Source organism: Lepidothrix coronata, unplaced genomic scaffold (genome assembly GCF_001604755.1).
Source record: "Lepidothrix coronata isolate B3197 unplaced genomic scaffold, Lepidothrix_coronata-1.0 Scaffold41, whole genome shotgun sequence".
Taxonomy (NCBI): domain Eukaryota; kingdom Metazoa; phylum Chordata; class Aves; order Passeriformes; family Pipridae; genus Lepidothrix; species Lepidothrix coronata.
The window spans coordinates 1407884-1434792 of record NW_016690221.1 but is presented as its reverse complement, the minus strand read 5'-3'; the positions used below and the strand labels follow the sequence as shown (position 1 = coordinate 1434792).

The window sequence follows — 26909 nt, the reverse complement described above, 5'->3', positions numbered from 1 at the left end:
GCTCACCATTTATGCCTTAAGACTTCCTTTTTATTTCTGGCTTTTCAGGTGTTGGTGTCATTGCCGTGTGGGCTGTGGGTTTGGACCTGGTCCATTGCATTCGGAGAGAGATGGTGACCCCCAGGCAGCAGAGGGATGCAGGGTGGCAGGAGTTTCCCTTGCAGGGGCTGATGTGAATGATGTTACAAACCCAGGAACGCGTGTAATGGACCATGTTCTCCTCCTCAAAACACAAGGCAGAGCCGAGGAGCATGTATTTAATTATCAGTGATGCTAATTGTTCGCTCTGAGCCCTTTGGTGAGCTACTCAAGCTGTCTTCTCTTTGTCCCTCATGAAGGGGGAGGGGAAGATCTGTTTTCTGGAGGGCTTCTCACTGTGAGCTGTGTCCACAGGAGGTTTGGAGGTCTCCAGGAGGAGCAGTGACTTCAGTGGGAGTGTTGGAATACAGAGCTGCAGCATTTGGCAGCGAAAGCCATGAAGAAATGCCTCAATCCAGACATTTCTTACCATGAGGTTGGTCTGGAAGCCGTTGGCATGAAAACTGTGTTGATTCAAGAAGTGTGTATGCTTTGGAGAGCTCAGGGGCTTGTATGGGTCCATGGGCAAAACTCTGCTACAGAAATGCAGAGGTCACAGCTCACTATCCTGCTCTGTCCCTGGCTGGCTTCCAGGCAGCTTGGGATGAGAGGGAGGCACAGTGTACCATCACTCCGAACAAAATGTCTTTCTTTATCTTGGGAAATGCTGGGCATCCTTGAGCAGAGTGTGCTCAGCCAGCTAAGATGCCAGTGAGCATTAGCGGGGCTGGTGCTTTTCACCTAATGAAGGGGTTTGTAATTTTGTCTCGGATTCTCGTCATCAAACTGTGCCAGTACCAAAGTACTCCCAGCCTTGCCCAAACCATGTGCTAAGCAAATGAGGGAGACTTTTTCTGACCCACCAGGCGGTGCCTTCACAAATTCCATGTTTTGTCCCCCAGGCAGATGGATCACACACAGCTTTGGCAAAACCACATTTTGTGGCGGAGAAGCTGCAGTTTCAGTGTTTATTTCTCTGTCATTGCAGGAATTCAAAATGGATGGAAGTAAATGCCATTGGGATTGACTCTTGTTTTGTTTGGACCCTGCACAGGTCTCTGTGGAAAACATAGGAGGAGTGCAGGGGACAGAGAAAAGCCAAGAAGATGTGTCAAAAAGGCAGTGGTAGCCAAAAGAGTGGTCAGAAGAAGGGCTGGGGATGTGTTTCTGAAGGATGAAAAGGGAGTGGAGGGCATCTACAAACAAAATGGGGATGCTTTGGAGTGGGTAAATGCTGAGATGAGTGAGAGGGGCTGCTGAGAAACCAGGTGCCATCTGCTGCAGCATGGAGACCTTCCCTGTCTGCTTTTCCAGGGAGGAAGGAGGGCCCAAAGTAGAGGAGAAGAGAAAGAAATGAATGATTAAGTGGCAAACGGTTATCAGAATGCAGCGGGCAAAATCCTGGGGGTTTTGATACACCATGTGGGGGCAGATTATCTGAAATAGATAAATGGTGGTGGGAGCTGTAGACTTGCACCAAACAGTTGTTGAGAAGCAGATTAAAAAGAGCAGTGGGCTAAGGTGCTGCTTGCCTGTGCTGGGAGTGGAAGGCTTGCAGCTTCTCTAGCTTCTCTGCAAGCAGGACAATGTCCACGGGGGGTGAAAGTGATGCAGGAGAGATGGTGCCAATGACCTTTCACATATTATTGGGCACCTCTGTCTGTCTCCAGTTTTTCTCTCTCAACCTTTGCGTGCCTTATTGATTTCTGACTCTGTATTTTGTGTCTTGGGTAAATCAGAAGTATTTGTCACCTAGAATGATCATGCTGAGAGTATAAAGCTTTTTACAAAGTCTTCAGTGACCTTTAGCTAATGGGAAATCAGTGAACTGAGTGTATATAAGCATCTCCTGAGTGCTGGGTGTTGCTGTGCACAGTGGGAACCCACCTTGGCATGACACAGCTACCCAGTAGTAGCCTGGGCATGCAGGTCTCCTGGACAAAGGTTCTTGCATCAGGTCAGGATGACCTACATTTATGTTTCTTGATTGCCTCCATTTGTGTCCTGTCTGTTGTGTGAATGTGTGTGTGTGATGTCGGGTGTCAGAATCAGTCCACAGTCCTGGGCAGGTGAACACGTTTGAAATGTTTAAACAAACATATATGTTTTTGATGGGGTGAAATATATGCAAGTGATGACCTTTTGTTTTCTATAAGCAGCAGATCATTTTTGTGATTACAGTTAGTATGTTGCAATGGATTGTCATTTCTAGGAGGGTCGCTCCTCCCTGTTAACCCAGTTTTGTTCTTCAGTTCTTGTAAGCAAATCCTTGTTGTGTCCCAGGGATGTTTGTGCTGTGCAACCACCAGGATGCTGTGGATATGGGACAGTCAGGCTCCACCAGTGGCTCTGGACATCCCTCTGGCTGTACATCCCCAAGCCTACTTGCTTTATTCCTGTTCCAGCCACCCTCAGCAGCCAAAGAATGAACCCAGACATGGCTGCATGTGCAGTTTTCACTGCATGGATCCGGGGGTTATATCTGGGGCTGGGAGTTAATCCCTGATTCAAAATGATGGAGTTGGGATCCTATTGGGTTTCCCTCTTCTCGCTTAGATGCCTCAAGTCTGAGCTTTCTGGGTTTCTTGGATTCTCAAAATAGCATCAGGTTTCCTTTGAAGACCTGCCAGCTGCAACAGGAGAGAGAGTTCAGCGTATGGTGGGCAGTAAAACTCCTAGTGTTATTCCACAGATACTCCTGAACTGAGGCAATTCTTGTATTGATTTTGCATCGTACACACAGATTTTCCTGTGGAAAATGAGGGTGCTGGGAGCCAGCCTGAAAACAAAAGCCCTTAGTAAGGTCACAACAAACCGTGTTTCTCCTCCACTGCACAGCACCAGGTAGAGGCAGAGCAGCAGGATGAAGCTGCTGTGTGGGGAGGGCCCCTTCATGTACCAAATTTGGGTCAGGTTGGGATCAGGCCCCCAGCACAGCCGTGGCTCCAGGCTGCAGCATGATTTTTGGGAGCAAACCTGTTTAAAGGAAAATGCAAAGCATCTTTCATCAGCAAGTGAGAATGCGAATTCAAGATGTCAGGGCAGGTTCCAGATGCTGTTGCACTTTGCATTTATTACATTTTTTAGAGCTTAGCAAAAGGTCAGTGTGCTTGGACACAGTTCCTGGCTTTTGGAAAGTCTGCAGGTTTGGGAGTAGTGCTTTTCATTTTATTTTCAATAAGAAAACAGCCTGCTTGCAAGGTCTGCCTTTGGAATTGAGATGCCAGTGAAATTTAGCTCTCGTTATTTTAGGATAAAAAGACAACTAGGGACAAGATTTTTAGGGGGGAAGGTATGGTGGGTTTAGTTTATTTTTTCTCTCTTTCTTTGTTTTTTCTTCCAATATACAGGAAAAAGCTTTCAGTATAGATTAGTTTGCTGCTGTTAGTGTTAGCTGTTTTTTTCTGGCCATGCTGATTGGAAGGAAATTTCCAATACAGCTTGGCTGCCAGAAACAGATTCTTTGCTGGAACATTTTAGTTAAAATATTCCGACTTGCTCCTTGCAGTGATGCCATTTAGTGTGAGAACACCTAGCAATTGGCTGCCTTGTTCTTACCTCTGAGCTTGATATTTTCTTTATTTCTGTTGGTTTTTTTTTTTTTTTTTTGCTGGTGTTTGCTTTGGACAAGCCTGTTCCCACACTATGGAGACGGTGATGCCACTCGGATGTCCACAAGCAGAGTCTTTCTGTGTTGTACTGGGAGTGGAGAGCAATAGCAGGAGGAATTCTTCCAAATCCAGAGGATGGACTTAATATGCTGGTGCAGGACCAACATGTGGGCAAGGCACTGGAGGCAAACCTGGGTTTTCTCTCATCCTCTGATCTTCCTAGATCAAAGGTTGGGCTCGATGATCTCGGAGGTCTTTTGCAACCTAAATGATCCTTTTTTCTGGGAGTTACTGGACACTATGTATTTTCATCCAGGATCCCATTCAGTGCCTTCCAAGTAAAAATGGGGAAACTACACGTGTTTGGCTTGATCTGCCTGACCCTGGCAGGGCATTTCTGATGCCATTGTGCTGCTGCAGCTCACTGCCCACAGCTGCAAGGCTTGACAGCGTGGTGCTGAGACACCGTTCTCCTCAGCCCTGTTTAGACAGTCACCCACAGATAGCGGGAGCTGGATTGGGATTTGTTTTTCTTCTTTTCTTGTTTGGTCAAAAGCAACGGGGGATTTTCCCCCCCCCCCCTCCCTGAAAGAACAGCAGTGTTTGGTTTGAGAAAGGATGAGGTCAAGAAATGGCAGGAAAAGGCTGTCTCATTGTATTTTCGGTTACTTGATTGCTTTTTTGCACCTGCACCAGACTTCCACTGGTGAGAACTGGGGCTTTGCTGGGCTCCCAGAACGGTGCTGTCGGAGAGGAAACATCTTCCACTCTCCAGTCGCATCCTGTGTTTTCCTTCTCGCTCTGTCATCACTTTACAGAGTAAAATCCCAAGCTCACATTTGCACGTTTGCACAGCCATCCACCCTTGTGTTCCTGGCTGCTGTCAGGCCACGAACGTGGCAACCACCAGCAGCGAAGGGATTAACTGGCAGGTGATTTTAAGGGCTCCCTTTCAATTATGCATCTCCTGTTTTTCTCCAGTGAAGTTCTCTGCAAATAAAGAGAAATTTTGCAAAATAAGGAGTTTAAGAACACGATAGAAAAAAGGAACAATAGAAGAAATTTATGAATAAAAGATTTAAGAAGACAAGAAAAAAAAATTAAGAATTAAAGAGGAAGGAAGAAGGAAACAGGACTGACAGGTCATGTTTCTGGGCTGTCTCGATAGCAGTTTACAACAAATTCCTGTGTGTAAGTGTGTTGGAGCTGCCTTTGCGTTGCCTTTCCCCAGATCAGAGAGCACCAGGAATGCAGCCGGGATACAGTGAAAGGTTTTCCATTCTTAATTCTGCAACTGGGTCATGCTCTGATCCTCAGTGAGTCACTTATCTGCTTGATGCCTCCAGTTTTGCTGAGGTTACAACTACTGACTTGTTTCTAAGGATTCAGAAATGCCAAACAGATACAGAGAATTGCAGAGGACATGTTTTAGGTTAATGGCTGCAACAATTAAATGGGTTCAGTTCTTCCCGACCCCGGGCTGTGGTTACATGGCAAGTTAAGCAAACAGTTCAGTTACTGCTGCTGTGCCCACAGGGAGGGACTGACCCATTAAAAATCTTATTTTGCTGGACACCTTGTTCAGAGGTTTTAGTTTATGCTAGTTATCCCTAATCTAAATCATGTGTATTTGATAGGCCAGCGTGCTGCCATTGGATCCTTTCCTGTTGTGCTTTTCAGGGATGTGAGGTACGTGCCTTGCATTAGCTCCAGGGCACTGTACACAAGATTTTCTGCATGCAATAGTCTCTGGATTTTAATAACTTACCAGGCAGGTCGATGGTGAGTTGACATCTGTCCAGTCCTATTGGCAACTCCTTGGGTTTTATTTTGACTTGGGAAACTGCAGTGTGAAACAGGCCAAATAATTTTTTTCCTAGAGTGTTTTTTTTCTTTTCCTATTCCTGCTCTAACTCTGCCTATTTTAAGGGCTGAAGTGGGTTAGCCCTTCTTCTCCTTCCTGCTCCCAAACAGGCACTTTTTGGAAAGTACCACTGCCTCGGGTTTGCAACCTCTGCCCTTTGAGTGTGTCAGATACTCTGGTCTATAACACCAGCTATTAGGGCTGTGTTTAGTCTAACAGTATTTGAAATCGATTTGAGCTGGTGGATTTGGGAGAAGACTTCAGAGATGCTGGAAAAGAAAAGTTATTCCAAGAAACCAACATACTCTCAGGAGCTCCAGAGGCAGCCAGAGAGAGAATAGAAATAGGTTATCTAAAGCCCGGACAAATAAAATATTCTTATTATAACTCCATGGGCATTATGCCAGGTCTCTCCAAGCAATATTTCTCTTTGCATATTGCTTTGCCAGTTAATTGGACATCTGTTATTTCATTATTTCAGCAGGAAACATAGCTTGAGTGATGACTTTGGTACCCAGCCCAGTGCTACTGTGCACTTTCTGAGCCCTGAATTATGGAAATGCTTCCAGTCGGTCTCTGCTCCTTCTCCAAGCGTGTATGTGCATTGTCAGTGCTGCTTGGGGGCATTTTCCAGGGGCAGTGGTTCTGTGACACACTCCTCTAGCAGACAGCTCTCCCTGTGACGTTCAGGGTCCTGCAAGGACCAAGGCAGCTCCTCCTTCCCCGTCTCCTGCTCCTCTCCTTTCCCAGCCTGGGGACCAGTTTGGCTGCTCCCTCAGGGACATGGGTGCAGCTGGAGGACAGAGCCACACACCATGTGCAGGGATGTGGCAGCCCAGGGCTGGTCTCCAATGCCCAGTTCTCTTTGCCAGACTGTTTCAGCCAGTTATATCTAGAAACCATGGTGAAAACAGCTTATTTTAAGCTGATACAATTTCCTTTTTTTTTTTTTCCCCAAGACCCTGATTTTGTAAACAAGTTTGTTTACCCTTCCCACCCAGCTCTGGGGTTATCCACCCACAACCAGGGAGTACAGACCAGACCCTGAGCATGGTTGTAGCTGCCTGCTCGGATGCTCACAATGAATTGTTTTCAGACAAGATTCAGACCTGCAATTACTCACAGAAATTACTCAGCAAATAGTTTTGAATAATGAATCCCTTTGAGAAATTTGAGTTGTTTTGCAGGCAGATTCCAGACAGAGAACATGCTCAGAAAGTCATAGCTTTTAACACATTTTCCCCTCTGTTTGCCAGGCTGTTGAGCTGACATAACATCCCTCTCTGGTACCTTCATGCAGGATTGAACTGCTCCACCAGACTCATGTGATGCAGATTGAGGGTGCCCACTTGAGAGCCTCCTGCTCTGATACAGCTACAGGCACCATGTGCCCCCAAGTCCCTCCATCTCCTTCTTGGTGGGGGTCTCAGATGAAGTTTTTTCTAGTCCAGCTTCCTTGGAGTGAGGCAGCAGAGATGTCTTCATCCATCTTCATCTATGTGCACTGCTGGTAGCACATAGATGCTACCAGCAGTGCAGAGCACCCAGAGCTGGAGAGCTGGACCCTGCCATGTGTCACCCATTTTGGCCAGTATTACCTCTGTGAGCTGCACAATCTGCGCTTAAAACTGCTGGGGGGCCTTCGAGGGAAGGGGCTGTGGAAGTGCAGAGAGTCAGGAGAGGTCTGTGTGAGAATTTCACATCCTGAGATCTACAAGAGGAGGAAAAAGCAGCTTGTGAGGTCAAGTATCTGTGAGTTTGTTCCAGCTCCCACCCCCCAACAAAGTCCAGTGTGTGATGTTTTATAGCTGGGGAAGGAGAGCTTTTGGCAGGGAAGGCAGAAATGACTGACACCACTCAGGGTCCCTGAGTCCCATCAAGGGGCTGATTACTATGGAATAAAAAGATGGCTCTTGCCAGCAGGGAATCATGAGAGCAAGGATCTGAGGGCCAGGCTCTTTTTTGGACAAGTGGCTTTCAGTCACCTGCTCTGGACCCTGCAACTGGCCAAAATGGTGAATGATACGGGAGGGACAGGGCAGGACATGGTAATTACACTGGTAAATGAAGGACACAGGCCCTGGGGGAAAGAGGAGAGTTCAGCCTGGTGGCACAAGAATCTAATAGTTAAATATTAGGTCCTGTCACTTGTATGGCCCTATATCTTCTGTATCTTCTTTTACAGACTAGGGAAAGGCTCTGGCTCCGAAGGGGAGAGGTGATTCCCACCAAGAGATCTGCCCAAGCCTGGTCAGGAGATGTGTTTGGGGGTAAGATTTGGACTGTGGTTCAGGTGACCCCCCTGCATGTGCAACAAAAAGCAGCAGGAATCTCTCCTTCATGAGCTAAACCCTGCAGGGTTTCAGGCTGCATCCGTGGGACTGGGGGCCCTTTAGGGTGAGGGAGAAAGATCTGGGAGGCTGTGATGGCTCTGTCCTCTCCTTCACAGTGGTCCTGGCACCCACAGTCCAGGGATGGGGTGCCCTATAAACAGAGGTGGCAGTGCCACAGCAGCAGGATTTGGGCAGACATCCACGGGCCACGTGCTGCACGTTCGCCTGACCCGTGCCTGTCGCAAGGAACGCGTCGCAAGCGCATCTCTGCAAATGGATACGGCTCTGCTCTCACCGGGGCCGCTGTTTGCATATTTGAAGCTCTACGGCCACGGTCTGTCAGCGGGAGAGCTGCGGTGAAGGAAACAGCTTCAGACGCTCGTACGCAAACCCTTCTGCCCGAAGGTAGGTCGGGAATACAAATCAACTCCTCTCTCTGTTGGCCTCTGTGCGTTTAGACTTGCGATTTCTGCATATTCAGCTGCGTTCGAAGCACCCTCCAAAGCTCCCACAGCCCCTTCCGAAGGAACCGAGGTGGGAAATTCCCGTTCTCGGGATGTTTTGCCACCTAGTGCCCGGTTGGGAAATCTCATCCGGCTGCGGGCAAAGCTGGGGCTCTGGGGAGGCAAAAGCACTAGGGATGACTTTTATGGGAGAGCATGAATATTTTAGGAGGACAAAGTGATGCAGGAGCCTGGATTTAGGGACTGCTGTGGATAAGACCCATTGGTAGCCAACAGCGTGTGTTAGTATCTTGTTTCTGACAGTAGACTTCAAAATCTTACATCGTTCCCCTTCTTTCATTCCTGTTGCATCTCTGAAAAGGTGACGGTGGAAAGTGAGAAAAAAAGGGAAGAGCAAAGACTTGTTGACCTGGGAGATGAGTATCACGAAGGGCAGTAGAGTTGGATGTGAAGAGAAATGGAAGAAAGGACAGAGATGATCAGGAAGATAATCAGGCAAGAAAACAAGTTTCACCAGTCACTGGTCTTGGTTCCCTCATCCATCAGACAGCTCCTGCTGTCCAAGTGTTTTGTAAATCTGGAGCTAATGGTGGAGCTGAAGCTCTGAAGAGGAAGCCATCTGCCTTTTCCAGCTGGCTGAGAGTACCTCTCATTGCTGTTCCCCTGCTGCTCAGGAGATGTTTGGAGAGATGCTGGTGATGGACAAGACCTGCCTGTGTGTAGCAGGCAGGAGGTTTGTCAAACAGCAAGGGAGAAAAACAACACTACTGACCCAGATCCCAGAGCAAACTCCCTGTCTGCCTGGAAGGCAAATAATACCAGCTGGGAAGCCAGACCCACAATGGCCTCTCTCTCTCTCTCTCTCTCTCTCTCACTGTTATGACAGATTGCTGATGATGGAGAAATGTCTTGTTGGTGGAGAAGGGTGAGAAGGCAGAAGATAGAGATGGACCTGAAGAATCCCAGGTAAGCAAAGCCTCCAGACCATCCTATTTGTCTGTTAGTCAGCTCTCTCCCTTGTCATGCCCTCTGCTGGCAGGGGATGAACAGCACATACAGCCATTTCTTGTGGCGGGGTTTGGCATCTGTCACCATCACCAGGTTTCAAGGGAGACTTGCAGAGACACTGTCAGAGGAGAGTTCCTGCTGTTATGACATGCAGCCTTAAAACAGCACTTGGAAACTGCTGAGGAACAAACATTGCAGCGAGTGGGCAGTGGCTCAGTGCTTTTCTGGGCCAGGAGCTGACTTAGGAGGGAAAGTGTTGTCCTAAAGAAGCCTTCCACAAGCATCCTGCCTGCATGTGGAGGACGGTCCTGGAGAGACAGGCACCCAGGGTGGGTGTTTTGCCATCTTGGGGGCCAGTGTGCCCAACTCTGAGTTTAGTCAGGCTCACCATGGCATCGAGTGCTGTGGCTGGTTCAGCAGCAAGGACGGGCGATTGCGTCTGTGTCCTTCTGTCACTCCGTGTTTGTGCTGCCAAGCAATCTGGTGCTGCGTGCACCCGATGCGACCAAACACTTTGTGCTCACAAGGATCAGATCTTCAAAGCTATCAGACTCCTAAATATGCCAATAGGTGACTAATGGCTTCTAAGTGGACCATGCTCTGAGAACCCTGGGACACACAAAGGGGCTGAGATAAGACAGGAGAGGGATAAGGGCTTTGCATTGTTTTGAAAAAACCCTGCAACTCTCAAGTGTTTTGAAAGAACGTGTTCAATGTCTAATACTCATTTCTCATGAAAAGAAAAACATAAAAGAAATGCCTTAAATATTTCAATTACTTTATTGATTAACATTATAAAGTATATATTACTAAGCCATGTTCTGTTGTGGTTCTGCAGCAACTGATAAACAGCATCCTCAGCAAGTGTTTTCACAAGCTGGTTTTTTTTACTCTGTAGAGTTCAGCTTACCCCTATCTATTTATCTTAAAAACAAAGTACAAAAATATCACTGCAGCAGATGCATGAATTGTCTCAAGTAGTATCCTTCTGATGGTCTTAAAAATAGAAATAAAACATCGCAAAACAGAGTCATCATCAATGGCTGGAACGAAAATAGAACCATTGCTACATGTTTTTTTGAAAAAATTATTCTTGAAGTTTAAAGGTCATAAAAATCCAATTTTGCTGTTTGCTTTAAAAACTCAGGTGTTGGAGAGTCTGGGTCAGAGAAGAGATAAAGGTTTTCTCACCATAAATGAAAGTTGATGTAAGTAACAAGATCCATGTCTCTGACCTGTGAGAGACACCAAGCTGGTGCATGGGGAAGAAACTACAGTTCAAAATCATCACGAAGTCGTCAGAAAATCTTTTTCCAGATTGTTTTTATCTGCAGCTGGGAAATGTGGTGAAATCTAGAATTCCCTCACGTCTCGCAAAAATTGTTGGTTGAAGTAGCTCATCTATAAATAATTTAAGTTCCACTTACATGGAATGAAGATTCCAGTATCTCACCAGCTCGTCATAAAGACAAGCAGCAACTTGTATCCTGTTACATCACAAGTCCCTGTGGAAATCCCCTTTTTTGTCCTTGAGACGTGGTGTTGAAGTCTTGATGTGAGCAGGCGTGGGATGCAGGGCAGTGATTCTGCTGAGGCATCAACTAGGTTTCAAAGCTGAATTCTAAAAAAAAAAAGACCTCTCAATTTCCCTTTATCTGGTACATGTTACAGAAGCAGAGGAATTAAATTTAACTCTCTTTATAGAGTCCAGAGACTCAATAATTTTAATGCTGGGTTCTTTTCAAGCTGATTTTTAATATGTCATTACTGTTTATATGGGGTTGCTTACGGAATGGTGCAATTCAGGCATGGGCTAGGAATCCTGGGCTGTTCCCTACAGAGCTGGGACAAGACAAAATACAATGAACCACCATTTCAGATATCCCAGAATTCACTTTCAGGTCACTGAAGTATCTCTACGGCACAGTGACATGTCCAACTGTCATTAAAACCTGGGTCACAAAAGTACTAATACCCTCTCAGTGGATCTGATGAGGTATCACATTGCAGCAGCAGACCTAGGAAAATGCATGGCTTCCTATTCATTTCATATCATCTTAAGGATCTCTGGGCCAACTACGTCATGGAGAAGTGTATTATTTCTTCAAGAGCCGCTGAATCTGTGATGGTGGAGATTAAATCCACATATCAAATGTTCCAGGCATATACCTGAGAGCAGTCTTGTGAAAAACTTGGATTAGTGTTAAGCAATTTAACAGAGGGCAATACCAAACAGGCATCTTCTTCTTGCAGTTGCTTATGACTTTATCTTACTCAGTGACAGGCACAGCATGTAATTCTCCAGGAACAAGGTGTGAGTGTTTGGGAGATCTTTACATAATCTTTGAAACCTGTAAGGAAAAGCTTAAGGATCCTTTATGAGGATACTGTGAGGTCTGTTCCTGTTGCAGAAATGTGCTTTAGAGGAGAGCAGATGTGAGCTCCATGAGTGCCTGGGAGGCTGGGGTTTGGGGTTTGGGAAGAGGAGTTTTATTGGAAATCCATGCTGACCTTGGGGGTGTGAGGCAGCAAGGTCATGGGAGGCCACCTCCATGACATGGTGGCGGGGAGGCCTTTTTGAAGGCGTCGTGATTACTGTATGCTTTAATTTAAACCCTCCTTCTGAGCTGGCTCCACACTCTGTCCCCTGTGTGGATTGAAAGAGAAAGAGTTCAAAAAGAGTTACTTAATGTTTCTGTTGGATGTTCTCTTAGGTTTATATTTCTTGGATGAAGGAGGACAAATGTGCACGCAGCATTCCTAGCTGGATGCTAACATGGGGCTCGTGTGTTCTCACCAGAATGACAATTCAGGTGCCCTACTTTGCTATTTTCTTTGAAGACTATGGGAAGAGAGGGCCTGTGGAAGAGGGTCTCCTACCTGGTAGGGAAGACTGTGAGATGGAGCCAGGAGCTCTTCTGGATTTTGCAGATCCTACACCCTGACAGTCCCATGCCACAGCCTCACCCTGTTCTGTGCTCTCTCTCCTCTGCTGGACACAGCAAATGACTCTGGTTTCAGTTCCTCCATGTCTCAGCTGTTTCTGTGACACCCAGTAGATGGTGCCACCAAGTAGCACATTTATGTGAGTGGTTTCTTATCGGAGGCATTTTAAGTTTATTCCAAATCCTGCATATCTTATGATCTTCCTTCCCTCTCTGTAAAGAGTTTTTCCCGAAGTTTTGGATATTACCCCAGAAGGCATTGTCACCTTTAATTTTCCCCTATTTTTATCATGCCATCTAATTAGTATCATTTTTACCATACAAATATTTTGAAAAAAGCCCCTAAACTGTGATCATTCCTTTTTGAATTTATATGATTCAGTTGGCTTTTCATGTTTTTTGAGTAAAATTCAGCCCTCAGATTTTTTTTATTGGACCAGAATCTGCTGTTAGAAAACTCCTGTGAAACAAATGGTTCTGGAGAAGAAATGCTGTGAGTGAGTGCTCAGCACCCTCAGTCACGTCTTGAGAGTCTTAGCTCTCCATTTCCAGACTCCTTGGCAGCACATTTGGAAGTGGGAGATCCACTGTTGGTTTTGTCTCTGGCCAGGCTGGAAGCTGTAGAAGCTCATTTCTTGTAACCAGAGCTGACAGCAAAGGAACAAATGTTGAGCTCCATTTCCATCTTAGATGTCTTCTGCTGCATCAGCCCCCAAATGAGAATACCTTCTGTGTAGCACAAATGCTTTGATAATTCAGGCTGTCAGCTTGTCTGCAAAAGCCAGAAAAAAAGATATGAGAGAAGGCTCCCCTGTGGGCAAAATGCAATTCTTCATTCCCGATTCTTTGTTTGCTTTTTTTGTTGGAAGTTTCACCTGCGGAGCATTTGGTTTCCTGCGTCTCAAAGCACGGCTTTCCTTTAGCAGGCTGTTTAAATATTTACTTTCTCTGCCCTTCCCATCCCACCATACTTCAAACTGGAGAAGGGAACATTTATCCACATGCAGCCTGTAAGATGCTTTGTCTGAGTGAGTAACAAATATTTGCAGTTTAATAAAGACGGGAGCTTTCGGTCTTTGGGAACATGTATTACAGCCTCAATTTGGAATGGGTGATGAGGTGATTACTAAACCCTGGTTGCCATGGGGAAGGGAGGAGGGTGATTGGCTTTTGATGGAAGAAACTGAGAGGTACCTACAGTAACTTATTGCTAATACACACTCAAGGTGCACTTGGCATCGACACGTCTTGCAGGGAGCAGCAGTCAGTCTTACTAATGCCTGAGGAGTCAGCTTTAGCAGCACCAGTTATTGATGCTGAAGGTCAGTTTTTTGTGACTGGTCATTGCTTGTAACCTCCCTCAAATTTGGTGCAACCGTGGGAGTGATTCCTGCCAGGGTGGTTGATTGAATTTGTGAGCGGTTCAGGGGTACTCACAAATCAAGCAGACACTGGCCACCTACAAACAGGCGTAAAGCATCAGTGTGAAATGGAACCTGGAGGCTGAGGGCTTCTGAATAAGTCAGATTATCATGCTGCTGTGCTGGAGAGCAGCTCCTGCCTTAAACTTCCAAGAACTTAGAAGGAAAGCTGTGCAGTGTTGGGGCTGTTCATGGGGTTGCAAAGATGCCCCGGCTGAGCTGGGGCTCGTGTGTCAGAGGGTTTGTATCTATGTTTGAAGTTGAAGCTTGAAGTACAAGGAAGAGGCTGTCTCCTTGGTTAGATACATCAGGCTTGACTCTCCCCACCCTTGGATGAACCTGCAGCAATCCCTCCCTGGGAGGAAAGCGCTGAGCACCTTCACCCTTTCCTATCCCCCTCTTCTGTAGAGTACAGTTGAGGGCTGCTCTGGGTGCCTTGTTTCTCTCTAGAAATGGGAAGTATTTTTAGTGTAACCATTGAAAACATGGGCTAACTCCTGCCTTCTGTGTTGGCTATCAGCCAGTATTTCTGGAGGGTAGGTAGCAAGCCAGCCTGTTTGCCCTGCGTCACTGTGGTTTTCCACCTCGCTCCTTGTCTCTTCTTAGTGTTTTTCATGTTGAAAACTGCCCCAGGTAGCCAGTCTTTGGAATGACACTTCTTGTCCTTAGTGATCAGACAGCGGTGGAGACACATCACTGTAATTGTGTTTGTCTCCTTCACTGGCTTTTCCTTGTAAATTTGTTCCTTGAATTTGTTTCTGGATGGCAGATGTGTTAATGGCTGGGCGGTTTCAATGTGTTTATCTTTTGTGTGCTGTATATTTTGGATATAGAAGCAGCGAGAAGAGATAAGCTCAAAGAAACCACTTCTGCATTAATGCCAGTAATTCTGAGATTATAAATATATATGAGAGAGTTTCCGTGATTATGAGTATATTTTAATGTTTTGTTTAATGCTGTTGACTCTCTGGGGACGAAACAAGAGAAAACCTCATTTGTATAATTTAAACAGCTCACAATAAAAATAGGAGCAAAGAAAGGACAAATTAAATGGCCATGCTTTCAGACACATGCAGATACCGCTCCCTTTGAGGGCCCAGTCCTTGCAATGGAGCCTGTGTGGCTCCAGCCTGTTATTTCCTGGACTGAATCCATGGGCTGTGGAGCCTGTGGCACCACACTCCTGGCATCTCCTCAAGGGTGGCAGGACTGAGAGAAATCAAGTCTCAGCTCATGTGATGTTACAATGGAGACATGGGGACCATGTTCTATTTAAGAGGCCATGGAAAGGACAGCAGGGACTCCCAAAGCCAGTTGTCTCTCCCTTCCCCTTTGTGGACAGCAGACCATCACATAGTAAGAGGAGAGGCATGTAAAATAAGACAAATTTTTGTAGTCCCTATGGTGGTTTTTTGGTTCTTGAGCAGCTCCTCCTAGCAGTGGTACAGATATGTGCTCACCTAAGGTTAATTTATTTATATACTTTCTTGCTACTTCACAATCTATGTTGTTTTCAACGCTGTGTCCAGCTCTTTTTTCAGTGTCACAGTCCATCATCTCACTCCCTTATTTGCAGATTTATCTTATTCCAGCACAACATGCCAAGGAATAAAAAATACAACGATCAACTTTTCTCTCAGTTGAGAAAGGACTTGGGGAAAAAAACCCTGTACAACAATAATCTATCAAAACATTTCCCATGAGCAAAGGCTGCTTTGCCGAACATGCTCAGGCTTATCAGCAAAAATGAAACACTACTTTTCCCTTTCTCACCCCTTTTGAGTTCTTCTCCCCAGCACTGCACATCTCTGCTCCCACAGGGCAGGATTTTCACCAGAAGTGCTGTTCCCTGAGAGTTTCCTCCAGTCACCTCCAATTCCCAGCGTCAGAAAAGTCCTTGGGTTATGGCCCATATTTCTGTGCTACAAGAGCAGGCAGCAAAGATTGCCTCTGGTTTAACAGGTTCAAGTCTGCAGATAAGAAATTAAAGGTCTTGCTGTCCAGCTGGTGTTGTACCTTTGCAGCCAACCAAGCCTGGAGCGAGAGGAGCTTTCCCTGTGTCTTGGCAGCATCTCTCTTGGCTTTCCTTGGTGGTGGGTATGGAGAAAGGGGACCTGCTCCATTACCACTGCCCAGACTCACACATCCATCACTGTCCCCCCATTTATCCAAGTTTTGCTTTTTGCTTGATGGAGCAAAAGGCTGGGAAAGAGTCGTTTGCTGTTTCTAGGAGTTCTGGCTTCCATTTCTGGCCCTGTGCCTTGCAGAAAAGCTTTGCTGTTTCTGTGACAAATTTGGCAGATTTCTGGCTTCTTGGCTGTCATGCCTGGACTTCATGAAGGGAATTAAGGAGATGAGATCAAGAGGAGTATTTTGTTATTTGAGAGCAAAGACTTTCCCACTCTACACAGCCTTCCCGTGCTGCGCTTGCAGATGTGGAAATGTGGCTGCTGTAGGTGTTTTCCTTCTGGGATGTGTGTCAGCAGATCCATTTCAATCTCCCACTGTCAATTCGGTGTGACATGATCTTGGTTAAGCCATAAATTTCCATTCACAGCCTGCAATCACAAAGATATTCATCAATTTTTAGAGGGACCAAGGGGTTTTAAACTTGATGTGCCTACACTGTTATTGGGTAGGAAGTATATTTGTATGTAAGGATTCCTTATTTCTGAAGCATACAAGAAAAGCCCATATACATGGAAAATTATTTATTCTTCATTATCTGAATTTTTGCTGCAAGAAGCTGCACATCATTGGGCTGCTGTGCTGTTCCTGGCAAAAGGCAGCCTCAAGAAGGGGCTTAATATCCCTCACAGCAAATTGCTGGAGGACTCCCTGGAGGACACTGTTGCCCATTTTGGCCCCTGATGGTCTGTGTGAAACAAGCAGATGGCTAAAATATATCCAAACTCGAGACCTGAAGGTAACCTGAAAGGATTAGTGAGAATTTCACCTTTCTGCAGGGAGAGAAAGGAATACATTGTGGCTCAGACCTCTTGGAAAGGTCTAACGTGGTATTTATTTCAGATATAAATTTGACTATATAAAAATGACACCTTTGTACTCAGCCTGTGGTGCCAGATCCAGCTCTCACTTGTAAATTAGGAGTAGATCCATTCAGGCGATGGAATTACAGCAGCTGATGTGACAGCAGCCTCACCTTGGCAATATTTCATTCACTGTGTGCCTCTAATATCTCTAATATCCTGCTGGTAGGAATCAGAAGAAACTGCTGAAACCAACAGTGGTGGATAGGGAGTGAAAGAGAAGCAGGACCTGCATGTTTTTGGACAGCAGATATCCTGGGCACACTCTCCAGCCACAGAGCAGCAGCATCCCCACCGCCTCACCGGGCACTCAGGAGCTGTGCTGGAAAGATGATGCCAAAAAATGCTTTTGCACAAACTCTTGATCATCCTTTCATGTTGCTGCGTGAATGCACCTCTGCACCTTCTCCCTGATGTTCCAGGGCTACCATGAGGACCTCATGTGGCTGCTTGTCCCACCCCATCCTGTTTCCCCTCCCGCTCAGGGAAGCAGATGCAGCCTTGCCCCTGCCAAGGCTTTTCTCACAACTGAGAAAAGACTCGTGAAGGAGGACTTGAGGAGGAGGATTTTGGATACTTTTGCCATTACATATCCTTGATGCATTTCTGCCAGGGGCTGTGTTATGTCGATAGCTTCTGAAGGAGAACATCCCACCTTGACGGAGGCTTTATGAGTCAGCCCACTCCAAATACCGATCCGTGCGGTGACGCAGCGCAGGAACTCTTTTGTTTGCTCCTGTGCTACCCAGAGCCCAGAGAAACAGTCTGAAAAAGCAGAAGTGCTGGACGAAGCCTCTGGAATTCTGGGTTCAGTTCTCAGCCGAGGGAGGCAACGAGGAGGTGACTGAGTCACAGTCCCTCAGCAATTATGCTGCATCTCAGGCACAGGTACCACTTACCTGCTGCTGCTTGTGCACAGTCATGCTGGAAAAGGTCTTCCTCCAGGCATGTGGCTTTGTGAGATCCTTAGGCTGCCTCTGGTACTGATTACTGCAGATTTAATAGTGTTATTAGTTTAGCCAGTCAGACCTTTATCAGAAGAGATTAGCAGGTGCATGAGATCTTTAATATCCTTGGCAGATCTATTTCTCCCCCAGTAATTGCCTTAAGATGGGTTTATTTCACTGTCTGGACTTTCTTTCATTCCCCTTTTTATCTTTTAGCTTATTTCCTGAATGTTTTGCCACATTTTCCTTTCTCACACTGAGAAATAGCAGCTCATGACTTGTGAGCACTGGGTAATGGGATACATCTGCCTGAAGACTCTTTCATAAAGCTCTTTAATTCAGCAGCTTCATTCTTGTGGTTGAATGGCTGAGGACAGGAAAGCAGGGCTTGACTGAAAGCACCTCAAGTGGAAAATTAAGAAAGGCAGAAGACTATGCAGCACCTGGGGTAGCAGCAATTCCATTCAGGCACCAGGATGCTGGAGCATCCTCAGCTCGTGCTTGGCAGGTCCTTGCAGCCACTCTCTGCAAGCTCAGTCTCACTGCAGGGATTAGTAATGAGAAGAGTTCAATCTCCCCAGTCTGCATTGGCCAAGTGCAATAGATCTCCAGGATGTGGCCAAGCCTGTTGCATGGAGCACGGGAGCCAGTCTGGAAATCCTCCCTAATGGCTCTGCTTGAGGACGTGATCCCTGGTGCTTGGAAGTGCTTGGCCAGGCACCAAACAGCCACCTTTGGCAGGGGCAGGGGAAGGCCATTGCTCACTGCTCTGCAGGTTGGACCCAGAGAGCCTGGCAGAGGGCTGCAGCTGGGAAATGCTGCAGGAGTGATTTAAGTTTGGTGATTTTATCCTACAGTGCACACAGCAGCTTTTGCTCCTCAGTATCATAAAACCTCACAGAGACAAGGGTAAGGCATACGGGGACAAGCTGTTAATTCCTGGACCTTTCAGATGCAGAAATATTTCATATGTATTTTTTAAAATAAATTATCTTTGGATAATTCATGCACACACACCAGTTTGCAACATAAACCCTCTGGCTTAGTCAGGGTGCAATAAGGTAAGAGGAAAAGGTTGGGCATAGAAAACCAAAGGTCACATTTAAAATGAAAGGTCACATTGCAGCTCCATGAGCCTTCTCCTACCCCATGGGGTGAGGATAATCACAAGCTAATCAGTGCCCCCTGCTCTGGCATTCCTGAGCCAGCTCCTCACCAGTGTGCTCTGGGTATTGATTTCTTCTGGGGGTGTCTTGCAATCAGCAAGAGACACCAAACAGGAAGGCTCTGCTGTAGATTCCTCACTTGGAAAAATGTTACCTGCAAGAGCTGCATCCATCTTTATTGCTGACATATTTTAAAATATTTCCTGGTTGTTTCAAGCTAAGGGAGGAAAAATTCCCTCAGTCAGGGCAGTCAGGAGCCTCATTCAGGGTCTGGCAGGGAAACCTGGGAGTGGGCAGTCACATGAGGCTGCATTGACTTTGCAGACATGTTGTGTCAGTTCTGAGTCCGACGATTGTGCCTAAAGATGTTTAGCAGGCAGAGAAAGCAACTACTGCAGTTCCTGTGCCCCTGGGCTGACCAGACCAGTAGTCATTCATTCCCAGAAAGTTTGGGAAAGTCTTATATGATTCCCATATGTGCCAGGCAAGCTGTACTTTCCTGGAAGCTGACTTTCCCAGAGGGCTCCAGCACTCTCTTTGGTTATACCTGCTTCTAGCTACTCTTCTATTTGTTCTTGTAGCAGACACCAAGGATTTATTTTCTTGCCTAATATAATCACAAAGGTAAACTGAGCTGCACTGGTTTTCCTAGAAAATGTACACTGATAGTTCTTTACAGCAACAGCATCACAATGCACTGGAAACCCAGTCAAGCCCTTCATTCTCCCTGTTCTTTTAGATATTTCAAGTCAAAAGAGCTCAGGTGGTGCTGCGTGTGGCATGTGCTGTGGTGGGGGGAGTGCAGGAGGAGACACGGGAACCATGCTGGGGCTGCTGGTGTTGCAGATAACTCACCAGCCAGCTTCCATCCTGGTTTGAATCCCAGCATCTGTAAGAATAATATGTAAAATTCCAGCAGGCAGGAGTTTCCTTTTGGAGGACATTCTTTCTGGGACGCTCAGGGTCATTGCAGTGAAGGTGCTGACCCATCAAGAGGGTTGATGATTATTAGAAGAGGGATGGATCTGTTGATTCTGCTGTGTTGCACAGGAGTGGGCACCATCCCCCGGGGCTCCTCAGCTCTTGCTCTGGAAGTGACTGAGTGAGCATCTCTCTGCCTGCGCTGTGTCAGTGCTAACGTGTCTGCCTCCAGATGGCTGTGTCCTGCAAAGTTTTACTCTTGGTCAAGTTATGCCAGGTCTGAAATCATCCTCTGCTCTCACCCTTCTCTTTAAAAGAGGACTCGGGCTAATGTGGAGGATTTTTTGCCCAGGAATGTAAGAACAAGGATACTGAATAGATAACGATGCTCAGCCCAGCAGCCTGCTCCCAGTGGTGGCTGGTAGCACGTGTCCTGGGAAGGAGCAAGTGTGGAAGTTATAGGTTATGTACCCAGTGCCCTCGAGGATGTTTCATCACTGCATTTAATAGCCATTGATGGCTTTTTCTGCAGTGAACAGTCCAGTCTCCTCTTGGACCCTTTTTATTGCTTTCAGCCTCACCATCTCCTCTGCCTGAGAGCCCTGTGGCTGCCACGGTGGGAGAAGAGGTTCTGCCTTGCCCTTACACATGCTGTATAATCATTTCACTGGCTTCCCCTGAGTATTTTATTATAAGGAACAGTGATTCATCAATCTCCATGCGAGGCCTGCATACCAGTCGTGATTGTATGTACATCTATGATACCTGGTACGAAAGATTGTCTCTTTTTCCATCTCCCCCGTGGTTCATAGGCAGAAAATAAACCTGTCGCATCTTTGAGACAGCACTGACAGTACAAGAACAGTTCACGGAATGTTCCCAGAGGGAGTTACCAAACAGCAACTCTCTGTAAGTTCCTACCACAGCAAATGGATTCAAGCACTGGCACAGGCTGCCCAGGGCAATGGTGGAGTCACCACCCCTGGAGTGACTTAAAAAATGTGTAGGCATGGCACTTGGAGACATGGTTTAGTGGGGGCTTGGCAGTGCTGGATTAATGGCTGGACTCAATGATCTTAGAGGTCTTTTCCAACTGAAATGATTTAGTGATTCTAAGTAAAGCTGCTTTAAACATCCTATTTCGGTAATGTGATAAAATGCCTGTATTGATTCAAATGGCAAAGCAGAGAAGAAAGACCCATGGGGGGAAGAGTGGGACTGAGATGCATTAGCAGCATTGCTCCAGGAAAACGTCCTTGAGAAAACCTAAAATTCACATCTTCAGTCTGACTGGGCACATTTAGAGGGAAACACATTTCCTCAAGCACACACTGAGTGCAAGACGTTCGGCTTGAGCTCCTATGAGGAAACCATCTGTGTTCACCAGCCAGAACCGTGTCTGCTCCTGATTCCTCGAAGGACCAGGAGTCCCTTGAATGCCTATCAAAGCACCTGCCATCTGAAACAAGCACCTTGTGCAGCCTGGAGGACACTGAGATGTCTTCTCAGCCCTAAATATAAAGAGATCTTTTATCAGATCAGAGAGGGAAAAAGCCACCTTCCCATGTGCTGAGCTTTCACCTCACTTGGATCCAGCGTGAGTCACCCAGGCACTGCTGCACTACCCAGACCTGTTCAGGTTAATAAAATCACTGCCAGAGCCTGGGTGGCTCACGGGATGCAGTGTGGCTTTCACATTGACGTCACTGCTTCTCATTTACCCTTGGGTGATAGTGACCGAAATTCATTACTACCTGGCAGCCGTCGGGTAAAGCCGTGCAAAATAAATCACTGTTCTCCACAGCAAACAGGTGTCTGCAGCACTAAAGGAGCCATTCAGACTAGCAGGACAGGAAGGGATTTTTCATCAGGGGAGTGAAGACATGAATGAATCGATAGAGCAAGGGGAATTCAGTGGCAGGGAGTGATAACAGAGAGAGGCAGGGGGAGATTTCACTGTAGAGACAGTGGAGAAGGAGTTGGAGCGTGGGGGATAGAGAGGGAGCAACCAAGGAGACAAAGAGGAGATAAAGTGAGCAGTTTGACTTTATTATAGGAAAACAGGGACACTGAATGAAACTGCAGAATACATTTAAAAGGGTGAAGAGGAGATAACCTTGCCCAGTGAAAGTGGCCTTTGCCACAGCATATCTCAGTGATCAGGAGTGCTGTGGGGCTGGAGGAAGGCATGGGCATGTGCATTAGGAGGGGAAGGCCCAGGTAGGCTCATGAGAACATAGTTCCTGGTGTTTTCTGCCTCTGTGGAGGGTACAGAGACTCTCAGGCAGGACCCAGGCGTCAGCTCGTGAACTCAGAGAAAAAAATTCTCCTCTGGGATACTAAAATGTGGATTTCTTGCACCTTTGATTGCATCATTTGATCTCGGCATTTTCTGAGCCAGGGCACCACAGAGAATGGAGCTGGTCTGGCATCATGATCCTTTCACTGTAGTTTATTCAGGGTAGGAATAAACACCTTGGTCAGGACAACTTAGGGAAATTTCAATATTGTGTCACATCTGGTCTGGGGATGGAGGCCATCTGTTTACAGGACCTGGAGTCAGTGGGTGTTCAGAGTGAGCTTTCGATGGCCCTCAGCCCACCACATTTTGCCAGCCCTAAAAATATGCCTTGAAAGGGGAAATAAAATCTCTACAGGCTTTTCTCCACAGCTACTAAAAGATCAGGTAGTACATACACTCCTGTATCACCTGCAAAAATGCAGATGTTCTCATCTCCAGCACACATAAAAGCCATAAATCTGGGCAGTTGTAATGTCTTTTTCATTCACATAAAGAGGATACAAATTGTGGATGGCACTGCCTGGCAAGGAGGAATCTTGTTTTCCAGGCAGATCATTGTTAAAATAAAATGCTATTGAGCGATCATGACAAAGGTTAGGTTGAACGGCTATTTTTTGTCTTTTGTGGGCAAAAGGCCCTCTGGAAGGCAGCAGGATATTATGTGAAACTTAGATTTCACAAAACATCCTTCCTCTCTTCAGAAATAAATAATAAAAAAAAGCTCCCAGTCATCAAAAGCCCGAGTTCCATTAAATGCAAAATACTCTCCCAGGGACACTGCTGTGTTGGGTCTGTGGTTTGCTGAGAGGGGAGAGAAGCTGTGCTGAGTGCTGGGGCACAAGTAGCCAGGGCATGGGCTGTTCTGGCACCAGGAGATGATGCACATCCCCTCACATCTGGCATTGGCCAGGCATGGGGAAGGGGCTCATCTCTGGTTTCATTCCACCCTTTTGGCTCTTTCGTACCTTTTTTTCCCCCTACCTGTTGTCTGGTCTGATGTGTTCTCACTTAGATCTCGGGGAGAAAGGTCTCTTTTCTTTATGAATACAGATCCAGTGCTCAGCACAACAGAATGTTCAAGCTTTGCTGGAGCCTTTCGATGCTAACATAATAAAAATACACAATTTATTTATCAAAGCCTCCTTTAAAGGAGATGAGGGAAGAAATAGGTTTTAGCATACTTGTGATCCTCAGGAAAAGCAAGCACTTTGATTTGTTCCTTCCCAGACAAATAGCATTGCATTCATTGTTTCTGATTTTATTAGCTATAAACCACTTTCTATTTTTATTTTCACATGCCACTGACTTTGTTTGGTACAGACACAGCTGAACAAGGCTGGTTTTTCAAGTGCAAATCATGTTAATAGATGCCCAGTTCTTTCCACTCCACACACAGGAACTGTAAGAAAGAGAGCTGATGCCCAAAAAATATTTTCCTATTGCATTTCCTAAATCACCTCTGAAGCCACATTATCCCTTCTGAATTCCCAAATGTGGAGTGGTGATGGTTTCTTTAGTACTTCTGGCACTGTCTCTTCACATAAGGAGAATTTATTTGCATGGAAGAGTGAAACAATACGACCAGACAATGAAATCTCAAGTGGTAAAGTGCGTGAAATTCTCCATTTATATTACTTTTTATGATGCTGTTTCCAGCTTTTCTTCACTGCTTACAACTACAACTGATGGATTTGGAGCAGAGAGTGCCTCTTATCGCTGCTCTTCATCATCAAGGGTGAGCAGCAGCAAGCAGTCAAATTGTTGCTGCATCCAAACAGCATTTCTGCATCCAGAGATGGAGCTGCAGGGAGAGCTCACTCGTTGGGAACTTGATCTATCTAATTATGTGACTGTTGACTGGGCAACGGGCTACACATCCAGTTGTCCCCAGTAAAAATCATTTGTCTTAAAATTTGGTCTGAGTTAAAATACATCATCTTTTTCTCTCTTTACCTGTTTCTTTCCCTGTCACAGTACTTTTGAACCTGTGTTGAGAGTTATTACAATCAAGTTCTCTTCCATCATTAAAATACCAGGTTCAGAAAGACCTCTAGAGTCCTTAAATGCAGATGAGGGTATGAGAGGCACTTCCTGAGCAGAATTACAAGGAAGTGTTCTCACTGGAGACAGTGTTCAGAGGTGGATGCTGGCAGGAGTTCAACTGTCTACACTTGTTCTTATGGCCATGACCTCCCTGACATCTCCTGCCCAGGGCAGGGGTAGTTGTGGGTCCTTTCCTTGCTGGCTCCACTGAACTTGGGTAAGAGAGCAGCTCTGGGACCGAGGAACGAGTTGCCCCTTCAGACAGGGAGAAGTTAAAGAGGGAGACCATTCTTTGGTGGTATTTGCTCTTCATTTCCTTGGCTGATCTGTAGAGGTTCCCAACAAAGCAATAGCATATGGGGTTGAGGCTGGAATTGGTGAGGCCAAGCCACTGGGCAAAAGGTCTGAGCTGCAGGATCCAAGGAGAAGGAGTCACATCCTGCAAAGACTTGGGGATGTTGAAATCAATCCAGATGTCCATCAGGTAGACGGGCAGCCAGGAGATGGCAAACAGCAGAACCAGGGCCACCACCATCTGTGCGACCTTCCTGCGGACCTTCAGCCTGGAGGCCGGCAGGGATCGGTTCAGGGCGGTGCTCTCCTTCAGCTGGCTGCCGCGGCTCCACAGCCGGCGCACCGTGAGGAAGCAGATGGCCATGTTGAACAGGACTGGCAGGCAGTAGAGGGCACAGAAGAGCAGAAAGTTGTAGGCTTGCTTGAGCCTCTCCTGAGGCCAGATCTCCCTGCAGATGGAAAACACCAGGGGCAAGCCCTCCACCACCCCAATCTCATCCCGCTTGTTCATGAAGATGAGGGGCATGCATATCCCTGAGGACAACAACCACACCACCAGGATGGTGCTGAGGATCCTCTTCTGGGTGAAGAAAGAGCGGGCGTTGAGAGGGTTGTGCACGCTGTAGTACCGGTTCACACTGATCACCGTCAGGCTGAGGACGCTGGCGGAGACAGAAACAGCCTGGATGAAGGGCACTGCCCGGCAGAGGAAGTCCCCGTACACCCAGGCTTTGTAGATGAGGTTGCCCACGGTGATGGGCATGCAGATGCACACCACCATGAGGTCACACACCGCCAGGTTGATGAGGAGGCTGCGGGTGGCACTCAGGCTGGACACCCGACTCCGGCGCTTGCGGGTCAGCACCCTGATGGACATGATGTTGCCCACAAATCCCACCACGAAGGACAGCAGGTACATCACTGTGAGGCTGATGGTGACGGGCTCCTTCGCAAAGAGGAAGAGCATCTTCTCCAGCTCTTCCCACCCCAGCTCCTGGCTCCCATTCCAGAGCCCGCCTTGGGTCTGATTCTCCTCCTGCCAGACCTGCAGAAGTCCAGGGGGGGCCCCGGGGATAGGGGGGGACGAATCCATGGCTGAGGCCCCGCGGGCGCCCCGGGCTAACGGGGCAGAGCCTGCCGCGCTGCTCCCAGTGCTCCGAGCATGGCGAGCCGGGACCAGCCCTGCCTGCAAGAGAGGGTGCGGAGAGAAGGGGTGAGCGGGCACTCGGGGCAGCGGTCGCCCTTCGCGAGGACCTGCCGGACCAGCAATTGCTTACCCGCAACTTCTTGAGAAGCGGCCGTAGTGCAGGGTGGGAGGTCTGAGCAGCGGCACCGGCACCGGCAGCGGTCCGGGCAGCGGCGGCGGGGCCGGAGGGAGCCCCGGGGCGGGAGGGAGCCCCGAGCCCCGCGGGAGCCCCGTGTTCGGCCGCGGCGAGACGGCGCCTCCGGTGGGAGAACCGGGAAGGCGCCCCGACTCCCCGCACCCCGGAGAGTAGCCTCATCCTCGGTCCGCCGCCACTCCCCCCGCTCCCTCCCGGGAAAGTTGCGTGTCCCGCGGTCGCGCTGCCGGACCGCGGGCTGGCCCCAAACCCCCGGTCCCCCCCGGTTCCCCGGCTCTCCCGCGGCGCGGCGGCACTCACCGGGCGGACGGCGGGCAGCGCCGGGCCGGGCTCCTCCCGCCGGCAGCTCTGCCGTGCGTGTGTGTGTGTGAGCGTGTCCGTGTGTCCGCGTGTCCGTGTGCGCGGCGGCAGCGCCCGACCCGCTGCCACACGCGCGTGCTCGCACCCACGCACCCACCGCACCGCCAGCCCGGCAACCTCCCCGCGCCGCGCACACGGTGCACACCCCGCACACTCACACAGCCCCGCACTCACGCAACAGCCCCGCACTCACACAGCAGCCCCGCACACGCTGCACCCCGCACACACGCATACAGCCCCGCACACTCACACAGCCCCGCACACACACAGCAGCCCCGCACACTCACACAGCCCCGCACACACACAGCAGTCCCGCACACGCTGCACCCCGCACACACGCACACAGCCCCGCACACAGCCCCGCACGCAAGCACAGCCCTGTCCTGCGACCCCCGCGCACACACACACGGACCCCCGACAGGCTCCACACACCCCCTCCAGCGCACACGCAGGTCTGTAGACCCGCACACACACACACTGTGCACACTCCCCCTGCACGCACTCGGCTGCACACACCTTCCTACAGGTGTCCCGCACACCCGCAGGCACCCTGAGCATCCACCCCCCCGCTCCTCACCCCCACCTCCAACCCAATCCCACACCTCTGCGTGTCCGCGCCCACTTTGCACTCCCCGATCCCTCCCCGCACACGCAGGGGCGGCTCAGCCTCCGCACCCCTTCGCACCCCTCCATACACCCCTTCCCCCAGTCCTGCCCTGCACTGCAGAGGAGCCCCCGACCCTCCGCCGGGAGCGCTGGCTG

General features: G+C 48.1%; 1 protein-coding gene across 1 annotated transcript; it reads right to left on the bottom strand.

Moving 5' to 3' along the window:
- Nucleotides 1-24171: 24171 nt before the first annotated feature.
- Nucleotides 24172-25540, bottom strand: LOC108496541 (galanin receptor type 1-like). Its single transcript, XM_017813326.1, has one exon. The coding sequence runs from the start codon at nt 25538-25540 to the stop codon at nt 24212-24214; it is 1329 nt and encodes a 442-aa protein (XP_017668815.1). The 3' UTR covers nt 24172-24211.
- Nucleotides 25541-26909: the final 1369 nt, after the last annotated feature.